Genomic DNA, 12,801 nt, shown 5'->3' with positions numbered 1-12,801 from the left:
CCTGATGCGCGCCCACCTAATATATATATATATATATATATATATATACATATATACTGTATATATTAAAAAAGCACTAAAATTTTGTAAAACTAAAATTAAAATGAAAACTGAAAATATAAAAATACAAGCAAATTCTAAATATGAATAAAACCTATAATCTATATAAAACTATTAAAATGACACTGGTATAGATTAATAATTACAGACCATAACATGAAAATAATTATCGACCAGAATGTTGATGTCGGTACATCCCTACTCTTATTGCTAGCTGAAAGCATTAAACTAAAAAGCAAATGTTCAAGATATTTCATCAAAACTGGAGCTTATGAGAGGCTACAGCTGTAATGGTTGACCAGAGCATGATCAATGATGCACAGCATGGCTCAGACCTGCTCCTCCCCTCCTGGAGAGTTTAGTTCCAGTCCTGCTTTAACACACCTGCCTGTAATTTTCAAGTGTGAGCCCGAAGACCTTGATTAGCTGGTTCAGGTGTTTGATTAGAGTTGGAACTAAACTCTGCAGGACGGTTCTCCAGGAGCGCGGCTGAGCACCACTGATGAGCGTGTGTATAATGAGCTGATGAAAGCTGGCACTCACATTGAAAGTAGAGCTCCTCGTCCCCTTCCTGATCGGCCTTACTGTAGCCGCAGTGTCTACACAGGGAACAAAAATAAACTAATTAAAGGCCTGCAGTGACCAGACGTATGATTTCAAACATAACATAACATAACTGTTTTTCTTGACACGGAATAGAAATGCCATGAATTCCTGTTCCGTTCTGTTCCAAGCTATGAGCTTTGAGATAAATTAATCAATTAGATGATTTGTGTGTGTGTGTGTTTGTGCTGGCAAGTTGTCTTTCAGAATGTATAGGTTTAGGAAAAATAAACATTGAGAATAAGTAAATGATCTGCAATCTGGAATTTCTGGAAATTATCTTGCCAGCTGATTATTGGAAATAACTCCATAATGAATTTAACTGATATGGAATACCAAAGCATTCAAAGCATTCAGTGCCAATGGACATGCAGGAGAGCAATACGTGTTTGTGAAGGATTCATGGGAATTAGTTTACTCCAGTAATATGACAAACATTATGAGTGAAATTACAGATGGAAAAACACTGGTGTTCTTGGTTCAACCATGACAAACAGGTAAAAAAGGTGAGACTGGGAAGGGAGGATTTGCAGTTGTGAATCCCATTCTGGGTGTATGCTAGCAGCATGAGCTTGTGAGGGGGAAAATGCAACAAGAGGTCACATTCCCACAGTGTACGACATGATGGTGGGTGGGTGTGATCACACGCAAGTGGGCGAGGGTGTGAACTCCACAGCTATGGTGGCCTTTGAGGGACAGAAAGGCAAACTGAGAGAGCGTACAAAACTCACAGTAGCGGAGAGTCAATGGGGGCCGCGAGAGCGTACCTTCTCCCTATGATGAAACCGAACACCATGAAGACCAGGATGATGGTACCGGCTACCGCCACCACCGCAATAATGATGACTGGATTCTGCTCACTCGATATGACTGTAGCTGCAATTAAAACACAAATAAACAACACAAGATGTCAATTGTAGTCCTGTAAGTTTGTTTATAAAATATAGGAGTTCACAATACATTGGTACCACCATGTTGTTAACAGCCAATATTCAAGATTTGTTTTTTAAATGTATCATTTTGTTTTAATATTTAATGCTCATTTCCCCTTTTTTAGATTTAAGTTACCTTTTCTGTCATCTAACACTCAAAGTACATTTTTAAAAACACTAGTAATTTAAAAATACTACTGAATGTAATTTTTAGCAAATACTTCGGGATGCATAAATTCACTTGTTAAAGTAAAATATTGAAAAATATATATTTTAGAAAGACAGGTAGATAGAAAAATATTTTATAATTAAGAATTTCTCCTCAACTTATTCACTCAGTCTTGTTTTAGTTAAATTGTGGACACGTTGTACTATTTCATTCATTTGTTTTAATTTAGTTAAATCGTGGCAACAATTTAATTAAAACCAGGGAACAAATTCATAATTTTTCTGAACAAATTAGTATAGCGTGACCACGGTTTACCAAAACTGAATAATAAATTGTGACGATTAATTAATTAATCATAGGAACAAATTCTTCACAATTTCTGCTTTTCCCCACATGTCATGTAACTATTTTGATACAAAAGATTCTATTTCAAATAAAAGTTGTTCTTTTAAACTTTCTATTCAAAGAAAAAAAATATCACAATTTCCGTTATATTAAAAGATGTTTCCTGAGCACCAAATTAGCAATTTCTGAAGAATCATGTGACACTATGATTGGAGTGATTGCAGGCAATTCAGCTTTACCATGACAGGAAAACAATCACATTTTAAAATGACATATTAACAGAAAATAGTTTATTTATAATAGTATATTTACTGTTTTTATTCTATTTTTGATCAGATTAATGCATAATGTCATGTGTTGGACTCCGTGGTTTTTAGTGTTTTATTTCAAATTTATTTACACAATAATAATGACTTACTGATCTACTACTGGAATCATTCAGAACTGTAATATTGGTGTATTCCTAATGAACTATTTGGCAAAAGGAGCAGCAGAATAGCTTAAAGCAAAGCTCCATTGAAAAAGCATGGGACGGTTGTAACCCCCTTTTCGTCCTCTCTCTACTGCGGGGAGGGGCTGGCTCTATTTTAGGGTCTCGCTGAGTGCACGGTTCTACTGTTTCTGAAAGTGGGCTTAATAGTCCCAGATGGTAATACAGTGGCCTGCATTTGAAACAATGACACATTCAGGTTGGATTGTTTCTCGTTAGGTTTGTTTCTCTGAATCGAAAATACTGCGCTCATTGACAAACTGCAGAGGGAACCGAAACTGAACATCTTATCGAAAATACACAATGTCTTAGAAACAGTCTGGGTCAGAGATTTTATCAGGAAGAAACTGGACCTTGCCTTTAAGTGTAATCGGATAGATCCTAATACAAAACCATTTATTTAGATATACCACATAATTTAGAGCTAAACTAGCGAACCAACTGACAAAAAATAGCTCAAAATAGCCGTTTCACATACTGTTTTGCTCACCAGATGCAGTGGATTCTTCCTTGGTGGTGACCTCTACTCTGGGACCGAAAGTGCCGTATCCCGCGGCGGTGAATGCTCGGATCTGAAAGATGTACGCTGTGCTTGGCTTCAGATTATTGACTGTGGCTGAAGTAGACTTTGACTTCACGGTGGAGTAAATGCGATCCTTCTGGTCCTTTAGGTTCAAAAGAAGAAAACAAAATAACAATCTTGTCACAGGGTATCAAAAGCACAAATTGTACAAATTCTTTACAGAGAGGGGTGGTTACGCTGAAGTGTTTGGCAGTGAATACTGGAGCATTTGGTCTTTTTCACACGCAAAGAGTTCAAGCAGAGGCAATATCACAGTATTTCATCCGTAACCTAGGTAACCAGAAGCAAGCTGTTTGCTAGGAGCTGGCGCTTCATTTACAATTGGAATGTCAAAGAGAGCTTGAGGAAACACAAACACATGCACACCCACACAGAGTATACGGCTGATCCCAATTTGCATGCTATCCGTCCTATATAGTAGGCGAGATTAAGATTAGTGTGTCACAATGGTATGCAAAAGATGTCTGAAGATGTCTGTCCTTTTTTTAGTAGAATTCTTTTCACCATGCTTTTTTTGGTAGTTAGTAGTTTGTACTGGTTTACTACCACAGCTTTTTTAAATGTTTGAAACTAATTCATTTATAATAAATTTAGTTATTTTCAGATAATGTTAAGAATAAAAAATAAATTCTCTAATTTAAATGTTTGAAATGTATTAAGATAATTAATTTAGTTATATGCTAACACTTAAAGCAAACATACTATCCATCTTTGTCCATTTCATCCTTAAAGTAAAAAATAAATAAATAACTACAATAACAAAATGAATAAGGTAACTTTCAGATAATGTTAAGAGTGAGAAATAAATTGTAAGGTATAGATTCAGAGAAACAAGCAATTGTTAGATGCAAATTGGCAGTTATTGAAAAATAATTTTGCAATTAATTTAATAATTAATTAATTATACAAATGAGATAAAGAGACAATTACAAGATTGAGATTGAGATATCACATTGAGATATTGTGATTATATAAATAAGTTACAATTCTGAGAGAAAAAAAATACATGAAGTACAGTATCAATTTTGAGATATAAACTCACAATTATGAGAAGAAAGTCACTACTGGCAAAAGTTTGGGGTCAGTAAGACTATTTTTTTAAATAAATGCATACTTTTATAAAACAATGAAAAATTACATCTGATCAAAAGTAACAGTAAAGACACTTTCTGTTTCAAGATTTCTGTTTCAAATAAATGCTATTCTTTTGAACTTTCTATAAAAATAAATCACAGTTTCCTCAAAAACTGTTTTCAACATTGATAATAATAATAATAAAAAAAAATTATTGAGCACCAAATCAGTATATCAGAATGATTTCTGAAGGATCATGTGACACTGAAGACTGGAGTAATAGCTGCTGAAAATTCAGCTTTACCGTCACAGAAATAAACTGAATTTTAAAATATATTACCATATCATATTTCATAATAGTTTTTATTGTATTTTTAATCAAATAAATGCAGACTTGGTGAACACAATATACTTACAGACAGAAGTAGAGAGAAAAAAAAAACCTGGATGGAAACGGGCCTTCCATACTGTACATGCAACTGATTCAAACCTGCATCCCCTGTGTGAACACATCAAGTGCACCAATGCTGCACCACAGCATTTTCCTACTGATCTGCAAATTATCTCTCATGGACTTCAGAAGAGAAGAAAGAAAAAACCCTCTTAAATGGAATGCCACAGGCTGTTAGGAGTGAAGTCAAGCTTGCTTCCAATTTTCAAACAGGACGGACTACAGCTAGAGAGTGCTGGTCGGGAGACTGCTTCTGCTTTCACACTGCCTAAGAGACCGGAACCCAACAGGCCGAGCGAATGCGCTGGACCTGACTAGCTGACATATGAGTTTGAAGGTAGACACTACGCAGCTGTGCTTTATAATGGATGGGGGGTAAGACTGAGCAGGAGAGTGGTGAAAGAAATTAAGTGTGTATGTGTTCATGTTTTTTGGGAGTACAATTCTGATTAATGTTTTAGTGGCAGTGTGTGCGTGCCTGCAAGGGATTGTTTTTGGGTTGTTTTTCATTGAACAGATGCTCAGGTACAATACCAGATGTACGTGTGCTGCTCTGGTGTGTGTGTGTTTCTGAAGTGGTCTTGGACGTGTACGAGTGTGGCTGTGGTAAACTGAGACGGTCCTGTGTATGTTTGTGTGGGATCGGTGAAGGACCTCAGTCTAATTAAAATCTTGTGAGTGTCTCATTCATTATAGCAATTAGAGGGGATGGATCCACTCAGACCGGAGCATTTGCAAATCAAGAAAAAAAAATTAAAAATAAAAATACAGGATAGGACGGGTTGCATGGGAATTGGGATGCTGATAGACAGGTAGACTCACAGTCGTTGTCTCTGTCTTTCATTTTGTGAAACACACAGACATATATTCATTAATAGCGTATGCTCTGGAGCAGGTGGTGTGTACTCACTTTCTCATAGTACTTGATCTCATATTCGGTGATGACGCCATTGGGCTGCTCTGGTTCCTGCCAGGAGAGCTGAACGCTGTGCTGCTGAACTCGTTCCTTTATCACCTCACTCACTTGAGATGGGGCTGAAAGAAAGAAAACAGGAAAGATACTGACTTTTAGTAATTCTCTACACGTTCAAATAGTACAATTAAAAACAAAATAGTATCTAAAATGAAAAAAATCTTTATTTCATACTGAGTATAGTTCAAATCTATTAAAATATTTACTGACATATCGCTCAACACTTACTGATATAAACATTTTAATTCAACTTTATTTGCAGTACTACTTCTTAAATCATGGGAAGTCGTGGCCTAATGGTTAAAGAGTTGGACTCGTAACCCAAAGGTTGCGGGTTCGAGTCTCGTACCGGCAGGGATTGTAGGTGGGGGGAGTGAATGTACAGTGCTCTCTTCCACCTTCAATACCACGACTGAGGTACCCTTGAGCAAGGCACCGAACCTCCAACTGCTCCCTGGGCGCCGCAGCAAAAAAATGGCTGCCCACTGCTCCGGGTGTGTGTTCACGGTGTGTGTGCACTTTGGATGGGTTAAATGTAAAGCACTAATTCCAAGTATGGGTCACCATACTTGGCCACATGTCACGTCACTTTCACTTTCACACTAAATGCAAGATATTTTATGTGTACCTAAAGTATGCTTGCCATATATTGCCAAAAATTGTCATCATTTACTCACCCTCAAGTCATTACAAACCTGTATAAGTTTCTTTTCTTTTTTTTAATGCTGAACACAAAAGAAGATATTTTAAAGAATTTGAAGAACCAAACAGTTGTTGACTTACATAGTAGGGAAAGAAATACTAGGGAAAGAAATACTATGAAAGTCAATGTGGGCCATCAACTGTTTGATTACCAGCATTCTTCAAATATCTTCTTTTGTATTCAACATATGAAAGAAACTCATGCAGGTTTGGAATGACATGAGGGTGAGTAAATAATGACAAAATTGCCATTTTCAAGTGAACTATCTCTTTATTATTTCATATTTTTATTGATTCACATTTAATACTTACAATATAAAACTACATTAATGTAAACTTTAAAAATGTTAAATTGCAGGAAGCCAAGTAATTACCTATATTTAAGATAATGAGTTAAACACTTGTTAACAAAAACATGTAAATAACAGGAAACAATATCACTTATAGTATTAGATGGTGTTTGGATAAAATAACCTAAAACAAATCAACCTCATACTGAGCGAACAGCACCTTAATATATTCATATACGCATAAAAAACCTATTCCCTTGCTTTAATGCAAATTCAGTACCTGGCTGGCACAAATGCACACAGACAGAATCTTGTGTCACTACTGCTCCTGCTGATGAATATTCACTTGGTGGCTGCTAAATGTTTACACCTCATAATGGAAATTTCAATTACTGAGCAAACAGCAGAAGACAGCCTTATCCCAGTCAGAGTAAAACTGCAACGTCTGGCTTATGAATGTCAATTAAGTCAAATTAATTCTGCCGACACATGCGGAAGCAAATTTTAGAGAAATGTACCCTAAACCCACCGCTGACTTTCCCAGCGTCTCATTTATTCCCCCCCTTTAGCACCACTTCCCAATCCACGTGAGCCTCCTATACAGTTTCTTCTCCAGTGAGCCATAATTGTCTTTAATTTACAAAGTTATTGCACACTTTGTATGTCGACTCGGTATACTATTTCCAAATGCTGTGTGAATTTAAAACGAGGAGCTTGTGGGTAACCCAAATTAAATTCCTTGTTTTTAATAACTTCAGAAATAAGATCCGTTCAAAGGTAACCTTCGGATAAGGACGTTCTGGAAGAAGTGCATGGAAACGTAGCGTTCATGCATACGCCATTAATGAGTGTCCATTCTCAACGGACGTCTGTTAAAGTAAGAAAAGACTTTCCTCAAGTAGAAGGGAAGAAAAAAAGAATTAGGCTTCAGGAGGAATTTAACTCAGGAGAGAGTGAGAGAAGCGGTGATCCTTCGAGGGCAAAGTTTCAAGGTCACAACCTCATTTGACCCGGGATTTTGTTTTGCGCTGACCTCGTGGTAATGAGCGATTCAGGATTAAAACCTCATTACAGGACCACGGATGGCAGCACAGATCCAAAACCGCAACAGTCAGATTGTGTTTTGACATATCTAGCGTAATCCAACTAAAACAATCTAATTTCCCATCCAGATCTGAAGGTCGGCCAGACCGACTCAGACATGAACACACACCACACTGTGCCGGCCTACATGCTCATATGTAACAGCAGCCAAAATCCTCGTTCTCCTTACGAGGCTGTTCAATCCAAACCACAGCGATCGTACTGATGCATTTAGGGATGTTACATACTCAAAGTGTTTTAAAACTCCCTCGGTTGGAAACTGTGCAGATGAAGAGGCAGGCTTTTTTGAGCAGGAGTGATTTCCTACTTTCAGCTGTAGTCAAAGCAGTCCGAGCATCTCAGAATCTGTGTTTGTTTTTCCTCTGTCCACATTCATTGTATGCAGAGAGTGTCAATTACCCATGAGGAGTGGGGCGATGCAGGCAGGACATATCAATTTAAAGAGCACACTTGTACGGCACAGAACCAGTTGTATTGGAGTAATTGGATCTTTTGGCCCTTTCAAACTGACTGCTTTTTCTGTAGTAGTGGGTATGAGGTGCTTGACTGTCTCTCGGAGTAATAGCCTTGCTCCCTTTAACCTGATCTGGGAAATAAAAGTTGTGACTGTTTCTCTGGAGTTACTTTTCCCACATGAAGTGTTTTCTTGTTATTCTTCTTGTATATCTATTTCCATATCCAGCACACCCTCTGACTTCTGAATCTAGTTACACTATACAAACACACGTACGCTGCTTTTGGGGTCTCAGAGGCACATTTCCATTGACAAGTCAATCTGTTAGTCACTTGTGTTTACTTGTAAAAGCACTAAAATTTGGCCCTGAGGTAAAAGACGTTTGTTAGTTTTTACAAGCCGTGGTGGCCACTTGTTAACCATAAAGTCAAATAATAGTATTTGTAGAGAAACTAGAAAATAAATAAGTTCTTAATAACCCTGTGAAATCCAAATTGGACTTTTGAGGCTTTTAGTCCAAGTCTGTTAAATTACAGGTCATCTATAAGTAGTGTATGAAGGTAAACTGATATTCTGCCCGATATTGATAATTATATTGAAGTTATGGCTGATAACTGATCATTTTGTCTAAATGAATCTAACTGTTTTTCAAATTTGACATAATTTAAGGCAAAGTCTAAACTTTCATCATAAACAGCAGCCTCGCGTTCCAGCAATGCGGGACCGGCTGCCGTCCCCTCTCTCCGCTGAGAACCAGCCGGGTAATTGAGAATCGAGCGTAGTGACAGCCCTCATATCGACTCGAATCTGTGAGCTGGAAGAGAGACCCTGAGTTCAGTGTTAATATGGAGGAAATGTGTCCCTCACTCTCTCTCCGTGGTACCTTCCCCGTGGTATGTTTAACCACTGCCCTATAACAACCATTAATGACATGCTTACCTCAGAGCGAGTCAACCCACTCCCACTTTTATCGCACGAAAGGGGCCTAGCGCAGCAGAAAATCGTATAATTGTTCCGTCTGTCCTGAAGCGGCTGTGCGCGGGGGGGACGTTTTGTGCGCAGTGGTTGGGTGACATAAAAGCAGATATTAGTGACCTTCTCGAGCCTCCTAATGCATAAGTTAATTCAAGCAGAAGCAAGCGTCTATCATGTTCTGCATTAGAATACATTAGGGATACATTATGCACGGATGTTTTTATATACTCTCAGCTCCTTTCTCTCTTTCCCTCTGTTGGCTGGCTGTGGCGTTTCTAGAGTATCTGAAAGCACTAGAATTGCATTATATAACAGAAATCATTTTCTCTCTCTGCTTTGCTTGCGCAGTATTAACTTTGAAGTATTTTAATTATCCAGCCACTTAAGTCAAGGCTGACACTCTCATGTCCCCTGTTTCTTTTCATCCACCAAAACTATCGAATAACTTTGAGCGCTTATCAAGAGACACCGACTGAAACGGCGCCACAAACACGTTCTTAAGTGCTGCATTGCAGTTCCTGTTCTTTGACAGAAGCCTGAGATGGAAGAATGGAGGTTTCGCTTTAGCCAAGGGCGTAGGAACGATCTGAGAAGCACATTATAAACCTTATCAGCCTGGCTCATGAATATTAATGAGGCAATGTAACGTTCTCCCAGTGGTTCTAACTGGTTTACTGTAAAGCAGGTGGGCGCTGAGTTTGTTTGATCGATTGCTGATACTACCATTCGGCAGAGGCATCTGCTAGGACGTAAGCTGGCTAAATTATTAGTGCACAAAAACTGTTAGGATGAGTTTTGAACATTCTAAGCATTGCAATATTCGATACGTCTTTAAGTTTGGGTTTAATAATGTGTAAATTAAACAATTTAACAGAAGCTGATGCAAAGTGCTGTACAATTTTAAATAAATAAACACTTTTAGTAAAAGTCTGTATTGAAAGTTAGTTAATTAAAATATCTTATAAATCTTGTAAACAAAAAATTATATTATTAAATTAAACTAAATGATATGTGACCCTGGACCACAAAACCAGTCATAAAGGGTCAATTTTCTGAAATTGAGATTTATACATCACCTGAAAGCTGAATAAATGGCCGAGATACAACTATTTGAAAATCTGGAATCTGAGGGTGCAAAAAAAAATCTAAATATTGAGAAAATCGCCTTTAAAGTTGTCCAAATTACATTGTCTTAGCAATGCATATTACTAATCAAAAATTAAGTTTTCATATATTCACGGTAGGAAATTTACAAAATATTTTCATGGAACATGATCTTTACTTAATATCCTAATGATTTTTGGCATAAACGAAAAATCTATCATTTTGACCCATACTATGTATTGTTGGCTATTGCTACAACTATACTAGTACTACTTATGACTGGTTTTGTAGTCCAGGGTCACGTATTATAATAAATAAATAACCTTGCTTGGCTATAATCTGTCATTTTATGTGGCCAGCTACATTTTCTTCAGTAAAAGTAAAGAACCTAAACAAAATTATTAGTGCACAAAAAATAACAGAGATGAATTTTAAACTTTCTAAAGGTGTTGCAATAGTCAATGTGGCTTTAAATGTGGGGCAGTTTGACGCATGACTAAATAAATGCTGCAGACATGCCAGGTTGGGGGGTTAGACGGGTGGGTGGGATGTCCTCTCTACCGATTCCTGTCGTTAGTTGGATATTTTTTATATTTACGGTCATCTCTCGGCTGGAGCGCTAGGCTTTAATAGGGCTGGGCCTCCCACAGATGGCTTTTCCAGAGCCCTATGAAAACATTGAGATCGGCGATAGAGCTCTCGTTGGACAGACACTAACGAGGGCTGACGTAATCAACATTACTTAGCTTGACATTTTGACTCTGAGCCGCAAAAGAAAAAAGGCCCACGAAAGAGATGGAGCAGTATAAAAAAACCTCAAGGAGAGGCTGAACCGGTGTGTGAGAGTGTGTAAATGAATATGTGAACGGAGACAGAAAGCGTGGGTGTTAGATCTGCCTCATTATTGCCCCTGGCTACCACAAAGTGTGTGTGTGTGTGTGTGTGTGTGTGTGTGAGAAGGAGAATGTCCTCTTGTTCCTCCTGTCTGCCACTGCTTCACAAGGCCAGGAAAAAGGTCTGTGTGTGTGTGTGTGTGTGCTTAGACTAACCTGCATAATGAGTCTCAAGACATGAGATTGTGTGCAATTTATATCAGTGGCTCTCAACGGGTGCATCATGACCCAAAAATGACGACAAAATAAAAATAAATAAATAAATTAAAAAAGCTGAGAAAATGCTGTTAAATGTTAAACGGGCTAATAATTTAAATGGGCTCAACAACTTTAAATATATTTTGGAGTTTATTTATTTTAAAGTAACAGAATTTGACCCATAATTTTAACAGCTGCATACTTTTAAATAAATAAACAACTAAAAATTTAGATAAAAAGTAAGATTAATCAAATAAAAATGTAAAAAAAATTATAATAGTAAAATTGAATAATATATAATATAAAAAAAACTGTGAATTAATATTATTAAATTCAAATAAACAAATAATTATTATATAATATACATAATATTACTTGATTTTTAATGACGTTTTTGTTTAATTTTGTGAAGTCCAATGTAAAATCTGGGTCCTGAAGTAAAACCAGCTGAAAACCGTTGATGTTCATCATCATTTGCTCGTGGCTGTGTGCGCTGGGACCGGCCTTACAGTGAAGGTTATTCACTCAGTCTGTTGATAGCACATACAGTAGTTGAGTGCAAGCATTAGAAAGACTGAGTGAGAAAGAGAAAGAGAGGACAAAACCGAGAGAAATAAAGAGACAGAAGCCAGAAAGGGAAAGAAAGCAAGAAGAGGAGAATTCACTCCGTCAGTAGAGGCTCAGTGATTCAGAAAATAAAGTAGGTAGAAGATGATGGCCCGCCGTTTTGATGAATGTTGAGGGAACCGGCAAAATTGCCGTGACAAGGTTTTCTCTTTTGCTGTCTTGTGCTGTCTCTCCCTTTCTCGCTCGCTGTCTGTCCCTCGACCCACAGCCCCGGTGTCCTCCCGCTGCACACTACACACACTTTCCCAACCACCGTTATCAAGAGCTTTGTCACTTTCAGTTAGAGCGGGGCCAGGGGGACGCTCCGATTTGGCGCTCCACACAGGAACCGCTCAAGCTGCTAAGTAATGCTTTCATTTCTCTCAGGGATCAAAGCCCGAGCTTTTCGGCAAACCGTGAGACGCTTTAGAAGTGAAAAGGCCACTGAAACTCACTTACAGCTGAATCTGAAAGCATAAAGTACAGTTTTGGGTCTAGTCACGTCTAGTTTGCTTGGTGTTCCCCTTCAGGAACTCGAGCTGCGTCGAAGTCGCTTTGGGAGCTTATGCAATGCCCCCTTTGAACCCTTAGAAGAAGTGTCGGTCAAGTTGCTCACGCTCAAGACTATCTTTCTCCTCACTGAAAAGGATCGGGGATCTTCAGGCGCTCTCTGTTTCGTGCCTGGAGTTTGCTCCAGGCATGGTTAGGGCATTCCTTTACCCGAGGGCCGGGTATGTCCCTAAGGTGCCCACTTCTTCACCAGGGCCCATAGTACTTCAGGCATTCTGTCCTCCT

General features: G+C 38.1%; 1 protein-coding gene across 1 annotated transcript in view; it reads right to left on the bottom strand.

Annotated features, from left to right (window-relative positions):
* Positions 1–12,801, bottom strand: part of epha7 (eph receptor A7) — a 101,018-nt gene that overhangs the window by 14,440 nt on the left and 73,777 nt on the right. Inside the window, exons 6-9 of the mRNA XM_016480005.1 lie at positions 5,618–5,742; positions 3,090–3,264; positions 1,431–1,539; positions 604–659 (exon numbers count right to left, since the gene is read on the bottom strand). Of these exons, the coding sequence (XP_016335491.1) occupies positions 604–659; positions 1,431–1,539; positions 3,090–3,264; positions 5,618–5,742 (465 nt within the window). The remainder of the gene's footprint in view (positions 1–603; positions 660–1,430; positions 1,540–3,089; positions 3,265–5,617; positions 5,743–12,801) is intronic.

The sequence above is a fragment of the Sinocyclocheilus anshuiensis genome, unplaced genomic scaffold, assembly GCF_001515605.1.
Source record: "Sinocyclocheilus anshuiensis isolate Anshui unplaced genomic scaffold, SAMN03320099.WGS_v1.1 scaffold637, whole genome shotgun sequence".
Taxonomy (NCBI): Eukaryota; Metazoa; Chordata; class Actinopteri; order Cypriniformes; family Cyprinidae; genus Sinocyclocheilus; species Sinocyclocheilus anshuiensis.
Note: the sequence above shows the minus strand (reverse complement) of the source record. Positions and strands in the feature narration are given on the sequence as shown.